Genomic DNA, 26,643 nt, shown 5'->3' with positions numbered 1-26,643 from the left:
ATTTTGCTAGAGTACCTTGCCAAAATCATTGAAATCAATCTAAAATACATTTGTGTTGATGAAAGTAGGTGTAGGAGTCAACATGAGAATGGGAAAAAAACATTTAAGTTTAGCAAAAACCTATTTTTCACCAAAGAAGCTTACTAAAATAAATGAAATCAATGTAAAATGTGTTTCTGTTGATGAAACTAGGTGCAGGAGGCAGCATGGAAAAAAAAAAAAAAAAAAAAGGCAAACCCCCCCCCCCCCAAATGGTGACAGTAGGCAGACACAGGCCAACCATGGCAGAGAAATTACTGCATCATATTTAGGACAATGGATAGGGAGGGAGGAAGGTGGAGGTGGGGTGGGGGGTCTCTGGTGGGGATGAGGGGGAATGAGAGACACCCTTGATGTGGGGGAGGTGGTATGGGGGGTATTATTGCGGAAGGAAACACACACAAAGCAATCATAGTAGGGAAATTGCCGTATCATTCGATATAAAGGGGGTTTGAGGAAGGGGGGGTGAGTGGGCATGAGACATCCCCCATACGATGTAGATGTGGTATTGGCTAGTAGTTTGGGTGGGAGGGGACAGAGCAGGCTGTATCCAGTCAGCCAGAGGGAGGTGGAGCAGTGGCAAGAGGGGATCCCCCCACAGACCTGGTGAGGGGGCAGGATCTTCCTTCATGCCACCTCATGCCCTAGCTCTAATTGGGTAGGAACCAGTTTCATCATGAAAGGGGCTGGCTTAGTGCTTGGCAGTTTTTGACAGACCTTCTATGATTGTCAGTCAGGGGACTACGTGGCAGACTTGCAAACTGATGATCGTCAGTCATAGTTAGGGGTTAAGGCAGTGTAAATATGAGAATGTTTTGTACTGTATATCGCATTTGGCAAATATGATGTGATGGATAAGGAATTCAGGGAAGGAATCGAACAAGGTAGAAAGGTAAGAAAATTTTAATCTTGGGCACTGGAAAGATGGAATAAAGTGTTTGTTATAGTGGAGAAGGCTTGTGAGGAGGACTATAAGGTGTTTATGGCATTCATGGATCTGGAAGAAGCATATGACAAAGTAGACAGAGAAGGATTGTGGAAGGTTTTGCGCATATATGGTGTAGATGGTAAGCTGCTAGGTGCCGTCAAGAGTTTTTATGGTGGTAGTGAAACATGTTTAAGGGTTAATGGGCATCTAAGTGAATGGTTCACGATCGTTGTGACCATGCGACAAGGTTGTGTGATGTCCCTATGGTTGTTCAATATATATATGGATGGGGTGATGAGAGGAGTTAAAACACAAGTAATGGAGAGAGGGATGGCATTGGTAATGAATGGTGATGAATGGAATATCTCAAATCTGTTATATGCTGATGATGCAGTACTGCTTGCAAATACTGGACAAGTACTTTGTAGGCTAGTGCAGAGTTTTGCTGATGTCTGTGAGCGTTGTGCCATGAGAGTAAATGGAGAAAAGAGTAAAGTGATGGTTATTGAGAGAGAAGTTGACTCCCAGTGTGATGTTACAGTGAATGGAGAGAGACTGGAATTGGTGAGAGAGTTCAGATATCTGGGTACAGTGATAGAAAAGAAAGGAAAATTTGCGAAGGAAGTGGAGTGACACAAGGAAGGAAAGTAGCCGGGGCAATGAAGGCCTCGATAAGAAATAGAGGCTTGAGTGTTGCATCTGAATGAGGCTTACATGGAGTGGTAATACCAACTTTAACATATGGATGTGAGACTATGGTGTGGCATGAAAAGCCGAGAGTGAGAGCAGTGAAGATGGGGCTGCTGAGGAATGTATGTGGAACACAGAGAGGAGATAGGATACAAAATAATGTCTATCTATCTATCTATCTATTGCCAGACGCCTCAATCCGGTTTGGGGTGGCCACAAACAAATCGCCTCCACGTCATCCTGTTCCCCGCCTTTTCACTGCCCTGCTCCCAACTCACACCCCTGTCTTTCATATACCTCTCCACCCCATCCCTCCATCTCATCCTCGGCCTCCCCCTCCCTCTTCCCCCCTCCACCACACTCACATACACTCTCTTCGTCAGTCTTTCACCCTCCATCCTCTCCACATGGCCAAACCAGCTCAGTGTGTTCCTCATAACACTTCCTATCACATCCACATCCACACCACAACGCTCCTTTATATCCTCATTCGTCAGCCTGTCTCTCCATGTGACTCCACAGGCTCCTCTTAAATAACTCATTTCCACTGCTCTCACTCTTGACTTGTGTCCTTCCAACAATGTCCAAGCGTCACTTCCATACTTTAGAGTTGGTATCACAATACTGTCATGTAGTAACTTTTTCACTTCCATGCTCACTTCCCTGTTTCTTATCACTGCTTTCAAAGAACCAGCAACCTTTCTTCCCTGCTGTACCCTTTCAAGCACTTCACCCTCCAAACCTCCATCCCTACTCATCACACTACCTAAGTACTTAAACGTACTCACATTTTCCAATTCCTCACCATCCAACCTCGCTGTACATTCGCTGACTTCACCTCTCTCAAAGACTATCACTTTACTCTTCCCTACATTCACCTTTAGATTCCGTTTCTTGCACACTCTCCCAGACTCATCCACCAAGCCTTTCAGCTCCTCTTCGTCTTCACTCAACAACACAGTATCATCTGCAACCAACAGCACATGGAGTTTCCAAACACTATCCTCTCTCACAAGGGCCACTCCAACATCCACTACCCTACCTTGTACCTCTTTTATTACCCCATCCATGAACAGATTGAACAACCATGGAGACATGACACATCCCTGTTTCAACCCAACCTCCAAAGAGAAAAATTCACTTAGTTCACCATCCACATGCACTGCAGCCTTAGCACCATCATACATTCCCTTCACAGCATTCAACAACTTTCCATCTACTCCATATATTCTTAATCTATCTATCTATCTATTGCCAGACGCCACAATCCCGTAAGGGGTGGCCATTTGACTTTGAGTTATTTGTTTTATGGGGAGGTACTTTCCACAATCCTTGTCTATCCACCCTGTCACATGCTTTCTCCAAATCCATGAAAGCCGCATACAACTTCTTTCCCTTCTCTAGAAACTTTTCCACTAAAGATCTAAGAATGAATATCTGATCTACACAACCTCTTCCCTTCCTAAAGCCTCCCTGTTCTTCTCCAACTAATTTCTCTGTTCTTTCTTTAACTCTGTCAATAAGTATCCTACCATACACTTTTCCTATTGTAGTAAGAAGACAAATGCCCCTGTGATTACCACACACTTCTTTTTCCCCTTTTCCTTTGTACAAGGGAATAATTATACCTGACTTCCAATCCTCCGGGACTCTACCTTCCTCCCAGGCCAATCTGCACATCTTCCACATCCATTCTACGAGTACTACTATCTCTCCCCCATGCTTCAGCATTTCACCACACACACTCCATCAATTCCTGGGGCTTTCCCCATTTTGACTTTCTTCATTGCTTCCACAACTTCTATCCTACTGATTTCTTCCTGTCTTCTCACCTCCCTCCTTCTCCCAGCCATTCCCCAGCCACTTATACTCACATGACTTCCATCCTGTATGTTCAGCATTTCCTTAAAGTGTTCTCTCCATCTGCTCAGTTTTTCTCCCTTCTCCACTAGTAATCTACCATTTTTATCTTTCACTCCCCTGCTAACCTCACTTCCACCCTGTCTTACTCTCTTCACCTCTTTCCAGAACATCTTCTTACAGTCCCTCCACTTTACCCTCAAATTTCTTCCAAATTCCTCATCCACTGTGTTCTTACTCTCTCTTACTAATCTTTTCACCTCTCTCTTTCTTTCTACATATAACTCTCTCTTCCACCTCTCAACTTCTTCCACGCCCCTATTTCTCATCCATTCATTGTATGCTTTCTTCTTTTGTGCCACTGCCTGTCTCACCTCTTCAGTCCACCATGCTGTTCCTTGCACCCCCCTCCGTCTTCTCTTCCTCCCACACTCCACATCACATGCTGCACATACTTCTTCTGTAAATATTCTGCACACACCTTCCACGTCCCCCATCTGCTCCAATTCATATTTGCCCAATCGTTCCTCTACTTCTCTCTTATAGTCTGCCTTTTTCTCATCCTCTTGTAACCTTTCCACTCTCCTTGCATCTTCCTTCCTCTCGTCTTTCCCTTCTTCTATTCCTCCATCTTACTTGTATCCTATTTCTGGCCACCACCAAGTAGTGGTCAGAAAGTCCACTCCCCCAACCTCTATAAGCTCTTGCATCCATTACACATCTTCGCATCCTTTCATCCACACACACATAATCAATCATTGCCTTCCTTTCATTCAGTTCACCACCCACCCTTCTCATCACTCGCCATGTATACCTGTGGATCATTTTATGCTTGAAGAGGGTATTGGCTATCACCAACCCCCTCCCAGCACAAATGTCCACTAACGCACTGCCATTCTCATCTATCTCAGCAGGCACACCCCACTCTCCAACTATTCTATCCACCTTCACATTCCCTACTTTACCATTCATATCACCGATCAAAAGCACTCTCTCATTCCTTCCAAACTTTTCCATGCACACTTCCACATTTGTCCAGAACTCTTCTCTCACTCTGCTAGCACGATCTTGCGTTGGCGCATACACACACACAATCGCCCACATTTGTATTCCAACTTTCAACTTTACCCACACAATCCTTGACCCAGCTGATCCCTACTGTCTTATGCTCTTCTTCCATCTTTTACTCACAACTATACATACTCCTTCCTTTGCCCTCTCATTCTCACCTACTCCTGCACATATACCCCATCCATACTCCCATTCTCTCACACTTTCTCCTCTCCACTTTATTTCAGTCATTCCACATACATCCGCTTTTGCACCCTCAAGCACCTGGACAATCTCTCTCTCTTTCACCTCATCATTCGCACCTCTTACATCCCACGTAGCCATTACGAAGTCCTTTGTCTGGTCCTGGGTCGTCATCGTTTGGTCAGTCCTTGTCCGAGGCTTCTTGTTTGTTTTTTGAGTTAGTTGTTTTCCGGGGAGGGGCACTAACCCTCCGCCAACCCTTTTAGTCGCCATTTACGACAAGCAGGGATACTGGGGGAGTATTCTTGAAAACCCCCCCTACCCCCAGAGGTATAATGTGATTCATGAAAGATGTGCAGTGAGGATGTCTGTGGGCACCAGAATTGAAGAGAGTGTAATGAGATGGTATGGTCATGCAGAGAGATTGGATAACAATAGAGTGGTGAAATAGGCATATTTGAGCAAATTTGAAGGGAGGAGGAGGCAAGGTAGGAGGAGGCAAGGTAGGCCAAGAAGAAGGTGGAGGGATATGGTTGATGAATGTTTGAGGAAGAGAGGTTTGGAAATCAGTAAGACTAGGGGACTGACAAGAGATTGAGCTGGGTGGATGAATATTGTGAGAAACGCAAGATCACGGATTTAGCACCCCTTTTTAATGTGACAGCGTCTGGATTGACTTTATTGAATACGTTTATGTGAAGCAATAGAGCGTGGTGAATGTTTTTGGCATATTATAATTATACTGTAGAGCCAGGGTTTCATGGTCTTGAATGGTGAGCAAATGGAAGCGTGGCCTATTGGATTGGGCAGATTTGGGTTGTCTGGACATTGCAACTCCTCACTCTATCCTAGGATGGGAAAGGAGGATAGGATGATGATGATGATGAATATAAATATGTATAAGAAAGCTTAGATGAATGGAACAGTAGCAGTAGAGTGGAAAAAGGCTGTACAAGATGAAAGTGATTGAGGTGAGTGCAGAAATTATTGTGGTATAGCTACTGAGTGTTGTAGGACAGGTATATGGAAGAATTATCATGGAGAAAGTAAGGAACACATTATGTCAGAAGGCATGGTGAGTGATGAAGAGGGTGGCTTTAGGTGTTGTAGATGATGTTTGGATTAAGTATTTACAGTATAATATACTGGAGGAAGGTTATGAAAAGGAGAGTAAGTTACAGCATTAGGGCATTTATGGATCTGGAAAAAGCACACAGTAAGGTAAACCAGTAAACTGAGAGGGCTTGTGGAAGGTTGGACTTGTGGATGGAATATTGTCGCATTAAGCTAAGAGTTTTTACGATAGCAGTGAAACCTGTTACGAGAGGAAGACGCTTGAGTTCTGGAGTGAGAGGTGAGGTTGGTAATGAATGGATAAAGGTGGGGATATCTTAAATCTGATGTATGCTGATGATTCTGTGCTTGCCAATAGTGGACTAGAGCTTGGCAGGTTGGTGCAGAGTTTTGTGGATGTCTAAGAGCATCATGCATTAAATATGGATAAGAACAATGTGCTGGTTGTTGAGAGAGGTCAATTATTGTGTGATATGATGGTGAATAGAGAGAGACTTGAATTGGTGGGGTAGTTTAACTACTGTGTATGGTTGCAGTGATAGAGAAGAGCAGTAAATGTGCAAAGGAAGTAGAATGTAGCATATCACAAGGAAGGATAGTGGTACAAGCTATGAAGGCCTTGATATGAAACATAGGTCTGAGTGTAGTATCACTTTGGCTGGCATGAAAGTGAAAAGTCAGGAGTAGGAGCAGTGAAAATGAGGTTATTAACCCATACTCTGCTGAGAAAGCATAACTCAAACCTCAATTTAAGGGACTAAATGGGGAATCAACTTGTCCCTTACTTGAAAATGTCCATTGTTTTACCACATATAAAGACAATCTTATTATGAAATGCAATGGTTGTTTCAATTATCTTACTTATATAAATGATTATGAATACTGAATAAAGAAACATAGTAATGTGTATAACCTAGACATAATGTATCATTTTTGAATGGTTTTGTCCGTTTGTCAGGTAGAAAATGGAGTCCTGTAAATCCAAAATCCCTTAAATGGAGGTCCCTTAAATCAAGGTTTGAATGTACAGTATATGCGTTCTGTGGTTGGGGGTCCAAAAATGCCAAAAAGGCATAAATGTGCTCTGGTATTATAAGAATGGACACCACCTACTTCTGTCACCCGTGTGGCACTGCCCTGTTTCTAGAACCTTGCTTTGAGGCATATCACACCCTAATAAGGTTCTGGAATAATACGTGATGTGTGATGTGAGACTGAAAATATAAATAAGAAAATAGAAAAAAATATAGATACAGTAATAAGTTACCCAATATGACATACCATACAGTATCAAATAATCCCAAATTTATTGAACTGTTTTATTGAGTGATATGTAATGAGACCAAATAATCATCTAATAATGTTATCTGAACACTTACTCCTTCATAATTATTCTATCCATTCATCCATCATCCAATCCTACGTTGCCCCATTATGTGCAAAAATACAGTAATGCCTCGATATACAATACCCCTAGATGTGATACCCCAGCTTAACGATGGGGGTAGAAATACCACCATACCCTGCCTAACGATGGTCAAGCCCCAGTTTAATGATGGGTTTTGATTGTTTTTCTACTGATTTTGATATTTTAGACTAAAATTGTGTGTTTAGGTTGATTTATAAACTGTTTTTAGACTAAGATTAATGTGTTTTAGCCACAGGTGAGGTGAACATTGTCATTTTGGGGTACAATTTACAAAACTTGATTTTTTCCAGACATATTTGACCATTTTCAGATTTTATTTGTTGGTTTTAGTGAGTTATTTTCAGGTGTTAGGTTTAGGTTAGCTTTTTTTACGGCTGTTATGCCATGTAGGTTGGCTTTAAATTGTTTTGGGGCTCATTTGGGTGGGTTTTGGACTTGGTTGAGGGGGGAAACCTAAGGCTGAAAAATGCATCCCATTGCTTTACATGTTAAATCTACCACGATATATGATACCCCACCTAACGATGGGTTTTTACCTAACCAATTGCATCGTTAAACCGGGGTATACCTGTATCCCAAAAACGTTGATAATATTAAAAACCCAAATAAATCCAAATATATGTAACTGCAAATGCACCCAAGGGTCAAAACATGTTATAGATATTACATAGGTGCAAAAGCAATCACTTACAGGCATGCCACATGGCAATGGGCTTTGTGAAGAGTGTTTTGGCCATGCCCCCGTCTGATATTGACCCGATGATTTGGCTGACTTCCCGCAACCTGTGAGTACTCATTTTTTAGTGAAACATGTTTATTTTAGCAGTAGAGTACAAAGCTGAAATAAAAAAATAATTGACATTTTTTAGCCATAGGCCACAAAAATAGCTGGCACAGTATGGTTTTAGGAATGCGTGTGGGTTACAGAGAATAGATTGGATAAGGAATAATGTGATATGTGGAGGAACTGTTCTGTGAACACCAGAGTCGAAGAATGTATCCTTAACTGGTGTGGCCTTATTGAGAGATTGGGTTTGAATAGGGTGGTGAACAAGGTTTATCTAAGCAAGTTTAAAGGTGTGAGAAGGTGTCATAGGCCAGCAAGAAGTAGGGTAGGTGTGGTAAATGAATGTGTGAGAAAATGAGATGTAACAGGGAATGGAGCTGCTGGAGAGCATTTTGTATAGATGAATGTATGATGGGTTTAGCACCTCTGTTTTGCCTGTTTATCTTTGTGTGATATTATAGCTGTTAGACTGATTCTAGCTGAGAGGTAATTATGAGGTGCATGAATTGTATGTGGAAAGGCGCGCTTGTGAGGTACAGTTAGAGTTCTGAGGCCTTGAATGGTGAGTGAATGAGTGTTTCATATTAATTTCAGCAGAGTTTAGATAGTTTGTCCCTTATTAGTATTTTTTCTTGTTTTCTGGAGCCAAATTCACCCCATCCATAGGTGGGAAAAAAGGTCGTCAGAATGATGATGATGACAAAAAGAGATCCCTGGTTGACAGTGAGTTGAGGCATCTTTAGATTGTTGGAATGGAAAATGGACAGTAGTGAATGAACAAAAGCCACAACTGAGGATGGTAGAAATGAGTTGTATACCTGATATATATACAGCTGTGTTTACATGTGTGTTTATGTTTTCAGACCAGTGGTGGGCTAACTTAACTGAAAAGTTAGCCTTGGTACTGCTGATCCGCTAACTCAAAAGCGCTAAACTGATAAACTGCTAAAAGATTTAGTGGAAGCTAATAACGGTAACTGCTAACTGCAAACTAGTATTATTATTTGAATTTAGCTCCATTTTTTCTCTCTCTTTAAAACCTTAAAGAGCTGAAATTTTAATATGTTTTAGCTTAGACATAGAGCTTTCCAAAAAGGTATAGCATACCATGATCAGATGATGATCAAAGAGTACATAAATAATTAAATGAACAAATGAAATTAAACATTAGTTTACATTCAGTATACAGTTTATTTACAGTACAAAAAGTATTAAATGAATAAAAAATATTAGCAGGTTGAATTTAGTCAAAAAAACTTGTTTTTGTTTAGGTTTGTGACTGGATCCAAAAATGACTACTGTATTAACCAACTGGTGAAAATATGCATATGATAACGTACGCTGCCGTTGACACTGTGAGTTTATTGCTTACATAATGCCACTCAGGGATTAGTGAGGCTGGTCACTCTCATCTTAAATGTCAGGATCAACTTGTGTAGCCCAGAGCTCCTACTCTTCTCATGGGGCAATATACGATTGGATGATGGATGGATGGAAATTCATTTTAATGCTGTCAGCAGAGAAGGATATAAAACAAGTGCATTTTTCTTCTTGTTAACTAGAACCTTTAGAAAAGGTAATTATAGTAGATCTGAGTCTGTAGTAGTTGTATTAGTATAGCGCAGGAAAAAAAAAAAAAGTAAGCCAAGAAGCCATTTACAACGCTGGGTGGTAACAATATAACCAAACCATACGTGCTCCTTACGTGTCAACGAGTGGGTTGGTGGAGGGTTGGTGCCCCTCCCTGTAAAACAACTAACTCAGTGTCAAATGGCCACCCTTTGTGGGATTGTGGTGTCTGGCAGTAGATAGATAGAGATAGTTACTTGTTTGTATCTTTTCAATCAGGCTGTCATCAAACAGTTTTATCCAGCTTAAGGAAGGTCTGGCATGATGAAAGCTAAGTACACTCCCTTCAGAAAGTCTCCTCTAAACTGAATTTAATCATCATCTGTAGATAGCAAGATTAAAGAAGAAAATATTTCATTGGGCTGAATGGATTAAAGTAATATGGTGTCATCCTGAATAAATAGTTACTCAGCATTAATTACCAGACACACCCAACCAGACACACCAAAATGTGGAGAAACATAAGCCTACAGGTAGTGATACATCCTTTGCTGACTGCACTTAACACAACTCTTATACATTCATAAGCCAGTTTTTCCTCACCCTCTACTCTTGTCCATAGTTAAAAGGAGGTTGTAGCCAGGATTTCACACCAAATGAAGACCTGTTGTTTGTAGTTTGAACCTCGTTTTCTAGGCATCAAGGTGCAGGAGAGAGATGCCTTCATGTGATGGTACAGATATAACCAGGTGGCTCAACGCCTGGTTTTCAAACATCCCTAAACAGCAGTACTTTCCTGCCCCTCAAAATGAGGATGATGGACTGCAGAATGGCACTTTAAGCCTGTAACATACTAGATTCATATTTCAGATGAACCATGGGCTACAGCACCTACTACAGTACACCCTCAGTATGATGAACTAATTGGTCCGATAAAGACAGTAATATGTTATATCGGAGGGCTCCCCCCCTGAGATAGGATTTCAAGCACATAGTTGAAAATTAATGAGTACAATAGCAAGTTCTAGGACTAAAAATGTAAACTGTACCCATTTTACACTAACTTGGCCCATAGTTTTGCCCTTTTGCAGCTTAATTCACATTCTTTTCATTGCATTTCTTCATAACTAGTAAAGTATTACTATAGTCTCTTATTACAACTCAGCAATCACAACAGAAAGATGGCAATTTCAGACCAGGTTGGAGTGAAATGGGTGGGAAACACACGTATTGTGCCCCATGGTGACATGTAGAGGTGTATGGTATGTAGGAGGACTGCTGGGCCTTGATAGCAGGCTGTGAAGCCTATGCCCAGAGTTGAACACATTAAAAAAAAAAAAAAAAAAAAAAAAAAAAAAAAAAAACTGATGTTCGCCGTAGTGGCGGAAGGTCGGTGGGTGACATGGCGTCCATTAAATATGATATCAGCTGTACTGGGGTCTGTTATGGCAAGGGTCGACTGTACTGCTACTGCTGCTGCTTCTTTAGACTGTATGAGTAACAGTACTGTATAATCATGAACTGTTCCCTGTGTAGTCTAACAGAGCTTCGAACTACAACTTTAACACTGGACAGCAGGTCATTGTTTTGAATAATATATTGGCCATGTGTCCCCTCCAGCGGCTCCCCATTTCAATGTGACAGCATTCAGATTGACACTGTCGGATAGGTACTGTATATGTGAAGCTACAGTATGTGGTGAAACCTTTTGGACTATCAGATGGCGCCAGGATTCCATGGGCTTGAATGATGAATGAATGGAGGTGTGGCCCTTTGAAATGGGCAAACTTTGGCTGTCTGGACTCTGCTGCTCCTCACCCCACCCTAGGGTGGGAAAGGAAGTCTGGATGATGATGATGATGATGATGATGATGATGTCTTCCCTCCAGCCAGCGTTAGTGGGAGATGGTTAGCAAAGACATTGGCTTGTGAGTGTGCTGATATGAAGTGATTTCAAGTAGCAGAAGCATTGAACTCTGTATGGTGGCTGCAACAGAAATTATGGCAATATATGCAATAGAAATCTTGACACATGATTGTGTATCAAGTTTAAAATTGTGCGACAGGCATCCCATTTGCCTGATGAAAATGATCGTACATCTGGCAGCTTGATATACTCTCGCCTTCCTGCTCTGTGAGCAGAGACTGGCCGTGACGCCCTGGCTGTCTCCCAGGAAGGATATAATGTTTGAATGCTCCAGGGCAAGCTTTCCCTCAATTTTCTCTATTTCCCTTCTGCTCTAGTTTTACTCCTGGTTGCCAGCATGGGACGAAAGAAGTTGACATTTGAAGAAAATACACTTGCCTCACTGCTGCTTGAACAGGAAAACACTGTGGTTAATGTCGCACGTTGGATAGGCATTTAAAGGTGAGCTGTTTATGACCTCAAACATGCTGCTGGTGCCCTTCCTCCAGATGCTGTTGCCAAAAGGTAAAATGGCGCTGGTCGCAATACGACTTAGTGAGGACTGACAAGGTTCTACAGCTTGAAGTATTGGCTAATTCATCTGTAACAGCTGCAGAACTGAAGAAGAGGGTCCCAAATTTGCTGCAGAATGTTGCATTTCAGACCATCCAGACATAGGCTGAAACATGATCTTGGATTACCTGCATGCCGTGCTGCCAAGAAACCAATGCTCACTGAAGTCATGAAAAATAAACAGATCACAGATTGCTTTTTGTAAGAAGTACATTCATTTCACATCAGAGCAGTGGAAGAAAGTAATGTTTCCAGGTGAATCAACATTTAGGCTGGTCAGGGGTTCCTCTAAAGTGGTACGTCGCCCCACTAGCGTGTCAGGGTATGACCCCAGGTATACTGTGAAAACTGTGAAGCACCCTGAAAGAGTCATAGTTTGGGGGGCTTTCACTGGTAATATGGGAAGAAGTGGGCTGTGTTTCTTACCAAAGAATGCAACAGTGAATGGGAAACGGTATCTGGATGTGCTGAAGAAACATTTACTGCCCTCTTATTCTGTTCATCAATGTGATTTTTTTTATGCATGATGGAGCACCAGCCCACAGGACAAAAATGGTTTGAAAGTGATTGCAAGACAATGGGATTGAGGTCCTATAGTGGCCAGGTAACTCGCCTGGCCTCAGTCCCATTGAAAATGCCAGGAACAAGATGAAGATAGTTAATGAGACACACCCCTTGAATGTGAAGGACAAGGAGGAATCTCTCAAGAGGATTTGGTGCACTATGGACAGGGAATACTTTGTTAATCTGGCTGATTCCATGGTGTCCAGGCTGAGAAAAGTGTTGCTTGCCAAAGGAAATATGACTCAGTACTGATGTAAGCTTCCAAATAAATGTATGCATGCACTACTATACATTTTTTTTATTTTCCTTATTATTGAGTGTGTCAAGATTTCTATTGTGGGCACTGTATAATTCACCAAACCCTGATGACACAGAATTTCCTGAGATTGTTTTGACTTGTTTAATAATTTATCATTAATGTGCCTTGCAGTACACCTGTAGGTAGTACAGTATTATGTTTGGTATATTTTATAGAGAGTACCTGTATTTTACGCATCCAGTCAAGTATCATTCTGTAGTATATCTCAATGCCAGACATTTTAGATAGTTCAAGTTCTGATTTATGTTTTTATGCCTCAGACATTTTACAGGAATGATTTAGAATGTTTTCATGGTACTGAAGTATATTGATTTTTTTTTTTTTTTTTTTTTTTTTTTAAGGCCACAAATTTTTATCTATCTATCTATCTATTGCCAGACGCCTCAATCCCGTTTGGGGTGGCCACAAACAAATCGCCTCCAAGTCGCCCTGTCTCCCGCCATCTCACTGCCCTGCTCCCAACTCACACCCCCCTCTCTCATATACCTCTCCACCCCATCCCTCCATCTCATCCTCAGCCTCCCCCTCCCTCTTCCCCCCTCCACCTCACTCACATACACTCTCTTCATCAGTCTTTCACCCTCCATCCTCTCCACATGGCCAAACCACCTCAGTGTGTTCCTCATAACGCTTCCTATCACATCCACATCCACACCACAACGGTCCTTTATATCCTCATTCGTCAGCCTGTCTCTCCATGTGACTCCACAGGCTCCTCTTAAATAACTCATTTCCACTGCTCTCACTTTTGACTTGTGTCCTTCCAGCAATGTCCAAGCTTCACTTGCGTACATTAGAGTTGGTATCACAATACTATCATGTAGTAACTTTTTCACTTCCATGCTCACTTCCCTGTTTCTTATCACTGCTTTCAAAGAACCAGCAACCTTTCTTCCCTGTTGTACCCATTCACGCACTTCACCCTCCAAACCTCCATCCTTACTCATCACACTACCCAAGTACTTAAACATACTCACATTTTCCAATTCCTCACCATCCAACCTTGCTGTTCATTCACTGACTTCACCTCTCTCAAAGACCATCACTTTACTCCTCCCTACATTCACCTTTAGATTCCGTTTCTTACACACTCTCCCAAACTCATCCACCAAGCCTTGCAGCTCTCCTTCGTCTTCACTCAACAACACAGTATCATCTGCAAACAACAGTACAGGGAGTTTCCAAACACTATCCTCTCTCACCAGGGCCACTCCAACATCCACTACCCTGCCTTGTACCTCTTTCATTACCCCATCCATGTAAAGTTTGAACAACCATGGAGACATGACACATCCCTGTTTCAACCCAACTTTCAAAGAGAAAAATTCACTTAGTTCACCATCCACATGCACTGCAGCCTTCTCACCATCGTACATACTCTTCACAGCATTCAACAATTTCCCATCTACTCCATATATTCTTAACACTTTCCACAATCCTTGTCTATCCACTCTGTCATATGCTTTCTCCAAATCCATGAAAGCCGTATACAACTTCTTTCCCTTCTCTAGAAACTTTTCCACCAAAGATCTAAGAATGAATATCTGATCTACACAACCTCTTCCCTTCCTAAAGCCTCCCTGTTCTTCTCCAACTAATTTCTCTGTTCTTTCTCTAACTCTGTCAATAAGTATCCTACCATACACTTTTCCTATTGTACTAAGAAGACAAATGCCCCTATGATTACCACACACTTCTTTTTCCCCTTTTTCTTTGTACAAGGGAATAATTATACCTGACTTCCAATCCTCCGGGACTCTACCTTCCTCCCAGGCCAATCTGCACATCTTCCACATCCATTCCACTACTATCTCTCCCCCATGCTTCAGCATTTCACCACACACTCCATCAATTCCTGGGGCTTTCCCCGATTTAACTTTCTTCATTGCTTCCACAACTTCTATCCTACTGATTTCTTCCTGTCTTCTCACCTCCCTCCTTCTCCCAGCCATTCTCCAGCCACTTATACTCGCATTACTTCCATCCTCTATGTTCAACAATTCCTTAAAGTGTTCTCTCCATCTGCTCACTTTTTCTCCCTTCTCCACTAGTAATCTACCATTTTTATCTTTCACTCCCCTGCTAACTTCACTTCCACCCTGTCTTACTCTTTTCACCTCTTTCCAGAACATTTTCTTACAGTCCCTCCACTTTACACTCAAATTCCTTCCAAATTCCTCATCCACTCTCTTCTTACTCTCTCTTACTAATCTTTTCACCTCTCTCTTTCTTTCTGCATATAACTCTTTCTTCTGCCTCTCAACTTCTTCCACGCCCCTATTTCTCATCCATTCATTGTATGCTTTCTTCTTTTGTGCCACAGCCTGTCTCACCTCTTCAGTCCACCACGCTGTTCCTTGCACCCCCCTCCGTCTTCTCTTCCTTCCACACACCACATCACATGCTGCGCATATTTCTTCTGTAAAAATCCTACACACACCTTCCATGTCTCCCATCTGCTCCAATTCATATTTGCCCAATCGTTCCTCCACTTCTCTCTTATACTCTGCCTTTTTCTCATCCTCTTGTAACCTTTCCACTCTCCTTGCAACTACTCCTTCCTCTCGTCTTTCCCTTCTTCTATTCCTCCATCTTACTTGAATTCTAATTCTGGCCACCACCAAGTAGTGGTCAGAAAGTCCACTCCCCCAACCTCTATGAGCTCTTGCATCCATTACACATCTTCGCATCCTTTCATCCACACACACATAATCAATCATTGCCTTCCTTTCATTCAGTTCACCACCCACCCTTCTCATCACTTGCCATGTATACCTGTGGATCATTTTATGCTTGAAGAGGGTATTGGCTATCACCAACCCCCTCCCAGCACAAATGTCCACTAACACACTCCCATTCTCATCTATCTCAGCAGGCACACCCCACTCACCAACTATTCCATCCATCTTCACATTCCCAACTTTACCATTCATATCACCAATCAAAAACACTCTCTCATTCCTTCCAAACTTTTCCATGCACACTTCTACATTTGTCTAGAACTCTTCTCTCACTCTTCTAGCACGATCTTGCGTTGGCGCATACACACACACAATCGCCCACAATTGTATTCCAACTTTCAACTTTACCCACACAATCCTTGACCCAACTGATCCATACTGTCTTATGCTCATCTTCCATCTTTTACTCACAACTATACATACTCCTTCCTTTGCCCTCTCATTCTCACCTACTCCTGCACATATACCCCATCCATACTCCCATTCTCTCACACTTTCTCCTCTCAATTTTGTTTCAGTTATTCCACATACATCCACTTTCGCACCCTCAAGCACCTGGACAATCTCTCTCTCTTTCACCTCATCATTCGCTCCCCTTACATTCCACGTTTCGATAACCATGTCCTTTGTCCGGTCCTTGGTTGTCATCGTTTGGTCAGTCCTTGTCCGAGGCTTATTGTTTGTTTTTTTAGTTAGTTGGTTATACATGGAGTGTTCTGTATTTTCTGTATGCTTCATCAAGTAGCTTTTGACTCATGAAATTATGGGTTGTATTGTAAAAGGCTTTAGAGATTTGTCAACATCTCTTCCCTATTGATTTTTGCATCTTGTATGATATTGATGCAAATTACACTAATACCTGTACTGCAGTGCTAAATCACATAGAAGGGAATAGTAAGGTGTATTAAGCACAGTAAATTCGTAAGGATGAGGTGCCGTGAAGTCTCATGTGCCAGCCAGAATACAACTATAGCCAAAACTTGAACATGTTAGGAGAGTTGGAGCAGGGGAGTGGCTGTTGTAGTGCTTTATTTTTTGTACCATTTTCAGATTAATGACTAGCTCTCTTTTGCAGATGTTTTGCTAGTTTTATACTAATATTTTTCTTAGGTGCTCATTTTCAGTTTAGCAAAGTGTTAGTTGCCTGTTGGAATGTACTAGTAATGACCACTGTAATTTGCTCAGATATTTGGTTTTGCAGTATTTAGTATGATTTATTTAATTTTCACTGATTCATTCATATGTAGGAATGCCATAAAATTTTCATGTATGGTATATTATCACCTTAATGGTCACAGTATTGTTTCTGTATGCCTAAATAATTTTATCTTTGACTGCTTGATCTGGTACCCATAAGGCTGTGTGTAATAGTAAAGTAATTGTGTCAAGTGTTTTATAGGGCAGATGTTTCCCTAGATCAGTGTTGGCAGAGCTAAGTTAGGACACCTCAGCCTTGCTTATACTTTTCTTCCCGCTCACTCATTCGTGTGGCATTGATACCTGACAGGGAGGAGCCAGCTTGTCCATTGTGGGTAAGAAACTCCCCATCATTGTGTGTGTGTCACTGCCTGCCCTGCCCCACTCCGCTTCAGCCCCACCCCCTCTCTGCCCCGCCTTGCCTACTTCTCTTCTGCCCACCTGTTAATTTCACCTCTGCTTGCCTCTCATGCACTCTTAATGGCTTGCATGGGATGGAATCACTCATGAGTGATGATTGGAGTATGCTGTGTGCTTGGTTGCTTACTGGCTGTAGTGTGCATTACAGTATTAAAGATTATTTTTCAAGTTATTAACTGAAGCTAGTTACCAAGTGCAGGTATAATGTCAGGTTTCTGCTTGCAAATGTACAGTTTGAGGAGTTGTTAATACCTGCTTATTTATTTCACTGATAAATTTGATTCAGGACTATATTAGACCAGCCTTGGGCTCCCACGCCTTGGAGGGGGTAGTATGGAACTGACTTTTAGTATGATATTGCATCCATTCATCATCCAGTCCTTTATTGCCTTAACAAGAACTGAAGTGCCTGGGTCAAGGCTTCTCATCCTTGACATTTAAGGCGAGGTGGACAAGTTACCTACCCTGTTACTGATTCTTTATGTTGATCAGTACAAAATCATCATTCGCAGTCACCTCGTAGAGGCACCCATATTGAAGTGTTGTGCACCATCACCACCACCACCCTAGCACCACACTAGACTACACATACAGTAGTCTAGGAGCCACATTCTTATAACTCTAGGAGGCTCCTTAGCACTTTTTCTTCAGCATTTTGGTTGGTAATGGTCTTGGGTCTGAGGAAACTGCACTAACCAGCCATGATTCAAATGCAAGGGGCGGCTAGAGGTTTTTCAGTTATTTAAGTGCTGTCAGGGATGTAGGGTGGTCTTCTATGGCATAAATTATCCAGATTACAAAATCTAGCCTTAGGCCCTCCAGGGCCCCATAGAGGTTCTCTATACTGTAGTTACACTTGTAGTGTGCAAAGTTGTTCAACCTCAGAGTGCCTGGCCGAACAGACCCATCAACCACAGACTAGCAACTGCCCCTGCAGGGCTGATCTGTGCAGTGAGCAGATATTCCCTCTTGACAGTGTCATGCTATAGTGAGCTGAGGGAAAAGTGTGGAGGTTTGGTACCCAGGTGGACCCTGCATTTGCATCTCTCGACCCAGTCAGCAACGGCACCATTGGAGGCCCCACATCACCCTGTTATTAGGTTATATGGTTATCACCCAATGTTGTAAATGGTTTCTTGGGTTACAGGAACCCATTAGACTTGTCACTTAGTGTAGAGCCACCTGAAGTGGAAAGATGATTCATGAAAAGTAACAGGAAGGATGGAAGATGTAGGAAAAGAGGAAGACAGACTTAGAATAGAATTATAAAAGGTGAAGGAATAAATTGGCACTACATCATGTGAGTGGATGATGGTCACCACCACCTACTATCTGTGTGAACAGTATTACCGTGATGCACTGTAGATTAATAAATTTTTGAACTGATGATGTTGGTATAAGAATGGATAATCTGTGACAGTAGTTCAGAAAGAATCTAAGAGCTGGATGCTGCATAGTATTGTGTACGTAATAGAGGGGTATCTTAACAACTCATCACCAATCTTTACCATACCATTAAAGAAATAAATGAGGTGGCAATGAATTCAGAATACAGGGTAGTCTATAATGAATTTTATGAAATGGTAGTGCATTTCTTCTGTTAATTTTACACACCTAACGTTTGTTTAAACTGCTATGAATTTTTTTGGTTGAGTTTTTGAAAATGCAGTGATTGCTTTGGCATTTGGTATTACCCATTATCTGTGTATGTATGATTTTTTGGAAGATCACCTCTATCATTTGTGTGTTGCATTGTTTGCGCTCCACAGTTTTGAAATACAGTGTAGGCAGTTAAGGTGAGAACTGCCTCAGAGTTGTTGAGTTAATAGAGCTAATGAGCTATCACATCTCTCATTTGTGTGTTGTTTTGTTTGCTCTATTTTATTATTATTGTTATTATTATTATTATTATTATTATTATTATTATTATTATCATTATAGGCAGTTAAGAAGAGAGCTGCCTAAGATTTGTTAGTTAGTACAGGTATTGTCTTGGTGTGCTTGAGCCTTTTCATTTACCACCAGACCTTAGCTCCTGGTAACCTAATTTATCTTTTGAGAAAGTCATATCAATTAAAAGAGTTGTTTATATTGGTTTTCAGTGTAAATCAGATGTGTCAGGGGAAGAGGTACTTAAAGTATGCTGGTTACTGTATTTAATAATGCACCCTGTGTAGAGGCTGTGGCTACAGACTGAGATGAGAGCTTTGGACTGGAGGTCCATATTAGAGATTAGGAATTCAGGTCCACATTTAGAGAGATGTAATGCAGGTTCTTGTGAGAACTTGGGAATACAGGTTAGGAATACAGTAACCCATGTGGCACGTATGAGTACAGGCTGAAATGAGAGATTATGAATACAGTTTCATATGAGAGCCTAGCGAGAGAATAGGAATACAGTACCTGACAAACCTATGGTATAATTGTCATTAATGGTTATTAATTGTAATATTAGTAAGCAATTATTTCTGTGCTACGGTGTCTTTGTATGTGGCATATGTTAAGAGTGCAATGCTGTATGGTAGTATGGCCTGGACAGTAAATGAAGAGGATTTTCATAGGCTCAAGTGTACAGAAATGACAGTGATTAGATGGATGTGTTGTGTGTCCATGAATGCAAAGACTAGGTTGGCTAGGATTATGATTGAAGAGTTGAGAAGAAGGATGGGACTGGAATGTGCTGGTGTTGTGATGAGGAGGGATAGATTGAGATGCTTTGGGCATGTTGAGAGGATGGAGGATGACAGTTGGAGGTTGAGGGTGAGAAGTGTGAGTGTCGGGGATAGAGTTGCAGAGGCAGACCGAAAAAGACGTAGGACAAGGTCATAGAGTATGGCCTCAGGGATAAGGGAATGAAGAGGGAGGCTGCCAGAGATTAAGCATCATGGAGAGCCGCCATTAGGTGACCAATGCCAACGCATGTAAGCATGTTTGGGCCTTCATAAACTGTATGAAACAATATAGTAATAGCATATGAAATAATTGCTTTTATTTACCATACTAAATTTTACAAAAGTGTACATACTGTACTCCTGTATAACTGACTTCTTATATTACAATATTTTCATGAATAGGTATATTTTAACTTTATTTCACATACATATTAGGTAGGTATAGCATATTAGGTATTTGGATTAAGATAATTGCCAGTCTGTAACATGTAGCATTAATGTTTGTAATGACATCTTTATAAATAATCTTCATTTGCTCTCAGATGTTCCTGATATTTATTCCATGAGACTGCCTTCATCCCAGAAACCTATTACAGTCGGTACTTAGAGTCTTGGATGTGTGTAGGCAAAATTGCACTTGAAGTAAACAACCTTAAATCAGACTTGTTTATGGTTCTTGATTGAGCAATTTAAAGCAAAGTGCTACTGGTTTCTGACTTAAAAACAGTTTTGTGGTAAATCACAAGCAAATTTAAATGGAAGAAAGGCATTTGTTCTTTAGCAACTTAATCATGAAACAGCTTGAATTGAAAGAACTTGGAGGGACTAAATAATCAAAGACAAATGCTAATACATTAAGTATTAGGCAGGTTCTACAGTGCCTCCACAGTCCTCATGCACTTGTTCACTTGTATGTTGTCACACTTTGGTATGTATTCCCATCAGCTCCGGAGGCTTTCTGACACCTCTTCCTTAGCGTTTAAGTTTTTTGTATTTCACATTTTCTTTTGTATTTTATATATGCTTCTGTGATATTGAGAGAGATTACATAAATAACAATACAAGAAATTATTGTGCCATGTGTAAAAATCTTACATTTAGGAAGATATGTTAGAAAGCTTCCTAAGGTGAAAAGGACATAAATCATTATCTGCACTGTAGCCATCTCCATGCAGCCTGGATGAAGTTCTTGAATATTTTATTTAAAATGCCGCAGCCATGGCAGCGTGGGTTTTGATACTGCAGACACAGTATTTTTTATAGGCTGTGCAGTCATGTTTATTGTAAAGAATACACTGTTTGTGCATGCTGTTACCTTCATATACTGTATTACTTAATTTAATTTTTGCTCTGTCACCAACTTATATTCTTGCTGACTATTTATCAGAAAGTTATATGTGTGTCATGCCACTTTGTAATAGATGAATCCCATCAAAATAAAGACCATTCCAATTATGGCTTTGCAAGTTGACAGGGAGTATCCGTAATGCCATTATTACTGGCAAAGCACAACTGACAGTTAACATGATGCTGGGTGTATAGCGTAGGTTTTAAAATGACTGCACTTACCAGAGCCAGGCAGGATATTTGTATAATAATGCTCTTGTCTTGCTGTTGTTCATTGCTACCCATATAATACCTATAGTGTACATAAGATGACCCCCCTCCCCCAACCTAACTAACCTTTTCAGGAGGATGATATCATTTATACTTCATTTTTGCTGCCACCAGATAATTTCTATTCAGCTTATAGGAGACATTTTGTAGTGAAGGGTTCAGAAACTATCCCATTTAACCCCTCCAGTGGAAGAGACCTTTCGAAGTTAGATATTTTATCTAGTGGCAGCAAGAATAAAGTATAAAATGTCAGTGTACTGAAAGGAGTAATAGGAAATTGCTAATAATATTAATTCTGTGTATAGTAAACTTTCATACTGTACTAAAATAATTCCCATACACATATCCCACTTACAGTAATTTTTGTCAGTTGAATGTCGGATGTTGCATTTACAAGACTGTGCTTTTTTCAGTGTTATTTTACTGTTTTCATTGTAATTTTAAATGTTTTTTGTGTCATGTATTTCAGTTATTTTAGTCATTCAGTGTTATTTGTTTAATGTCAGTGTATTTTTAAATGTTATTTTTGTGTTAGTGTAAGAGCAGTGTCACTCAGATCAAAGTTCTGGTTGGTTTTTATAAGTAATTGTTCTTGTACTTTTATAATTCATTGATTTTCTGCTTCTGTTTTGATTTAATGTTGAGTTGTCAGAGTTCAGTAGTGTGGTTTGCTGTGTTTCCTTGTTTTGCTTTTTATAGTAATGGTTCCATTCCTTCTTGGTTTGTACTGTATTAGTGCATGTTTTGTGTATTCCGCTAATGACATCTTATGCTCCGCAGCCGAGAGAAGGGCTCAACTCCATCGCAGCCGTTCCCGTTCAGGCTTGATCACACAGTCACCAACTAACAACAAGGAAATTAAGCTGTGAGTACCATCATGCACCATTTAAAGATGTATTTGCATGGTTATAGGGCTGTATAAAGTTCTTTACCTCTTCCTTACCCATGTACATGTGACAAGTTAATATATTGCAGTAAGTTGTCATTATGTCACTTTTTTTGTTGTTTTTTTATTTATATATATATATATTTTTTTTTTGCCATAGTAAATTACAGAAAAATTACCTATTAAACTTAACCTCCTACCTGTTAAGCTGATTCATCAGTTTCCCTCTGTTTACTTTTCCAGTTGTATGGAAAAAGCTGTGCTAATTTAGAACACATCACCGATGTATAATGAGAGCTACCTGTCTTCTCCTTTAGAGTGGATGCAATAGAAGAATTTTGATAAAGGAAGGAGGGGATTTGGTGAAATAGGTGTATAAAGGGGTTGGTGGTGAAAAGGGAAAAAAAGGTAGATGATGATGGGGGGGGGGAAAGTGCGCTGAAAATGGGAATTTGTTTTTGAGAGGGATGCAAGTGTAGTAGTGAATATAGAGTGTGAAGGATAAGAGAATAGGGGAATGTGGAAGAGAAGTGGGGAGCAGTTGGAGGAAATATTTTGGGAAACTTTTGTGTGGAAATGATGAGAGCAGAGCAGTGGTGGATGTGATTGGTTTTGGTGGTGCACAAGGGGGAAGTATGGTACCAGGGAGTGTGGCAGTGAAAATATGAAGAGTGAGGTGAGGGACTTGAAGAATGAGGAGGCAGGGTTTTTTTATTTTTTTTATTTATTTTTTTTTTCTGGGCATAGTTCAGTTTACGAATGCTCAACACTCCTGACATGTGTCACATCATTATACATCAACACTTCAGTACTGATACCCTCTCTCTGAACTGAGTACATGCTAGGACAGTGTCATTTGGGACTTGTGTGATGGTGTTAGCAGTCGTGTTATAATGACATATTGTGTCTTGTGGAAGATAAGTAAAACCTGTATTAATGAAATTAAAATAATCAGACTGCTTCCTACCTCAGTATGGAATCTAATTTGTGTCCTTTCAGACAGCAGACCACTTCCTGAATCACTCGATAAAATATGCTGGAGAGATTGGAATGAGGTATTTGTGGGAAGTGTGTAGGGGGTCCTGGTCCTGGATAAGTGGAGTTGTACTAATGGATTAGTAGAGGACTGAATGTGCCTTTGGATATATAAGTGTAAATGTGATACATTTGAAAGGCATTTAGAGAGGGGTATGAAAAAGAATAATAAATGCAAAAGTAGGGATGATGCTGGAGTGTCTAGTGAGTGATGAGTGGGTTGACTTTGGGAGTGGTGGGGGATTATTTGCACTGGGTTAGGTAGTGGATTTGAGAGAAACTTGGATGTGTTATTTTTCAATTTAAAAAGGGCATATAACAGGTTGAATAAAAAGGATTACCATTATTTTAAGGTTGTATGCATGTTATTTTGTTTTAAATTAACAGGTTTTGTACTGTGCATGTTTGCCTGTGTCATGTTTATCATCAGTTAAATAACCTGTTAACTCTCAGCTCTTGGTGTGCAGAATATCTTTCTTCTTATCAAAATGTTCTAAACATCACTAAACCTTGTTTTGTGTAACTCCTTGTAGACTCAGTCTTAGCTTCACTTTATTATTGTTTGGTATCACTTCAGAACTGAGGCAATTGATATTGATGTGGAGAACCAGCCCAGTCGTCCCTCCCGACCCCGTAATCGACGGCCGGGGCTTCCCACAGGACTTGAATCCCGGGACAGGAACTTCAGTCAGCAGGCTGAGAATGGAGGGAAGGACTCCTCTGAAGCCCTCCTGCAACGTCTAAGGGAGCTGTAGTAACAACTGGAGTGGATGTAAACACCTCATTTGTTGGAGCTTTACTGCCAGGCGGGAGCTCCAGTGGCCTCGCATACAGTACTTTAACATCAGATATTACTGAATCATGGGGTAATATTGAACACTGCCAGAAAGAAAAATGTATTTAAGAATTACTTTTTCTGATATGTAAATAGAATATATATTTTGTAGTTACCAAATTTCATTCATAACGTTAACAGTAGTACAGTATCATGCAGTATATAATATTTTTTCGTTGCTGACAGTTAGTGATCTATTGGTCTAAGACACCAGATGGAGTGATTGTTATCAGCTGTGAACATCTGTGTATAGCCTTGATATTTTTTTTTTTTTTTTTTTTTTTTTTTTTTTTTTTTAAATCATGTAAAGCCACCAGTAGCAAGGGCTTGTTGCCAACCTCTGAATGTTTTGGACTATGGTAGCATAGCCTCAGACCCTTACACCTTCCAAGGGTTAATATGAGACTGGAGACTTTTCATTGCTTGATATTACCCCACAGTATTTGGTAGTACCCATCCCACAATAGCTCAAGGGAGTGCAAACATGGGAGTGTTAGTGGTATTATTGAAGTACATGGTGATCTAGGAAATGTTGATGCTTGTATGGGTGTTGATAGCATCTGATAACTAATATTTGGCCAGCTCCATGCATGTGTAAGATCCTGATTATACTGGGGCTGGATATCTTCTGATGCTAACTGTCCAGTTGTGTAAGTTGGAATGAAAATTGGAATATGAGCAGTCGGTTTCATTTGGCCATGTTTTGGACGAGCCATTTCATTGTGCCAAAAATAATATAGGTGACAATGAGTAATGGCTTGGTTATATCTAGCCCAGTTAAGTTGGGTTGTCTTCCAAGTTCTGTTCTGTCCTATAGAATTCAACAAATTTACATCAGATTATGTCTGATTCTGGCCCCAGTGTAAAGAGAAACTTAATGTCCATGGGCACCAAGCAGTGAGTGATGGAAGTACCATACCATTCTTCTTACATACATGCTTGGAAAGAAGTTTGAGATATAACTTAAAAAATATATATACTGTATATTCGAGCATTAACATTGTTTTGAATCACCCTGTATTTAGTGGATGTGTGTATATATACTTTAGAAGCACTGTAAATACTGTAGAGTTATTGATAAATTTTGCAAAGCTGGATTCAGATATTTTTATGAGTTACATAGTATATACATTACTGTACAAGTAAATTTTCCTTGAGTATATTTATGCACAACTATGCAATAACCTTATGCAATTAGTGACAACGTGATAATTTCACGCTTTTATTTACATCGAACAAGTGTTTTCAAGTTTATTTTGTTGAAGTCCAAGTATAAATCTCCAAATAGAGTTGCTTGATATTAGTACTGTTTGTAGGTACTGTATATTATCAAGTATTTAACTATTGTGTGAAATTTATTTGTAACTATTTTTTTTATATTTTCTGTAAATTTCAGCCTAAACAGCACTCTTTTCATTCTCTGACACAACTGGTTGAAATTACTGTCTTTCATGGTAAAGTGGATTGTAGTGAATTCCTGTGTTAATTGTAATGGGCGTGACACTGTACAGTAGTTTAGTGTATACTGTACTCAGGTTGTTTGCACTGTGGAAAATAGAGTGTAGCCTCACTGAGTTAAAGTAAGGGAAGGGTAGATTGTTTGATCTGAAAACTGCAGGATGATCCATTTAAAACCATACCCAGATTAGATACCTGATGGTCTTGTGGTATAAGGCACTACAATCAGTGAATAGTGAGAAAAGCTATCACCAAGCCTAGAGAGGCCATGTGCCTCTAAGGTAGCAAAAGAAGGATGAAATTAATCTATTTATCTATAGCCTGACACCCTAATCCTGCAAAGGGTGGCTGCAGACAAAATGCCTCCAAGTCGCTCTGTCACCCACCATTTGACTGCCCTCCCCCCAGCTCACTCCTGCCTCCTCTTTTTTTTTTTTTTTTTTTTTTTTTTTTTTTTTTTATAATGCGAGGAAGAAGGAACCAAAGGCTGCAAGCTCACAATTGTTGTTCCTTCCAAGAGAAAAACAAAATACAAGAGAGAGCCAAATTCAAGATCCGATCATTTCGAGATGCCCGGACACACTGCATTTGAAAGACTGGAGATCATAGGAAGCAGGAAATACAGACAGAGGGAAACAGGACTGGGAGTAACGGTTAACTCTTGCATTAGAGAGTTGGACAGAAAAGGTATGAGAGTTTGCTGCTAGACGGGTGCTATGCGCCCGTCGTAGAGATGGAGGAATGCATGCAGACAGTTCAGAGGAGCAGTGACCATTGAAGTAGTGATAGA

General features: G+C 40.5%; 1 protein-coding gene across 1 annotated transcript in view; it reads left to right on the top strand.

The window, feature by feature from the left end:
• Positions 1–24,315, top strand: part of dia (diaphanous related formin 1) — a 91,219-nt gene extending 66,904 nt beyond the window's left edge. The window contains exons 9-10 of the mRNA XM_080286327.1: positions 22,420–22,504; positions 24,138–24,315. Of these exons, the coding sequence (XP_080142453.1) occupies positions 22,420–22,504; positions 24,138–24,315 (263 nt within the window). The remainder of the gene's footprint in view (positions 1–22,419; positions 22,505–24,137) is intronic.
• The last annotated feature ends 2,328 nt before the right edge of the window (positions 24,316–26,643 follow it).

This window comes from Coenobita brevimanus, chromosome 111 (genome assembly GCF_032717465.1).
Source record: "Coenobita brevimanus isolate Jiangsu-jjx chromosome 111, ASM3271746v2, whole genome shotgun sequence".
Taxonomy (NCBI): Eukaryota; Metazoa; Arthropoda; class Malacostraca; order Decapoda; family Coenobitidae; genus Coenobita; species Coenobita brevimanus.
This window is presented reverse-complemented; position numbering and strand designations above follow the sequence as displayed.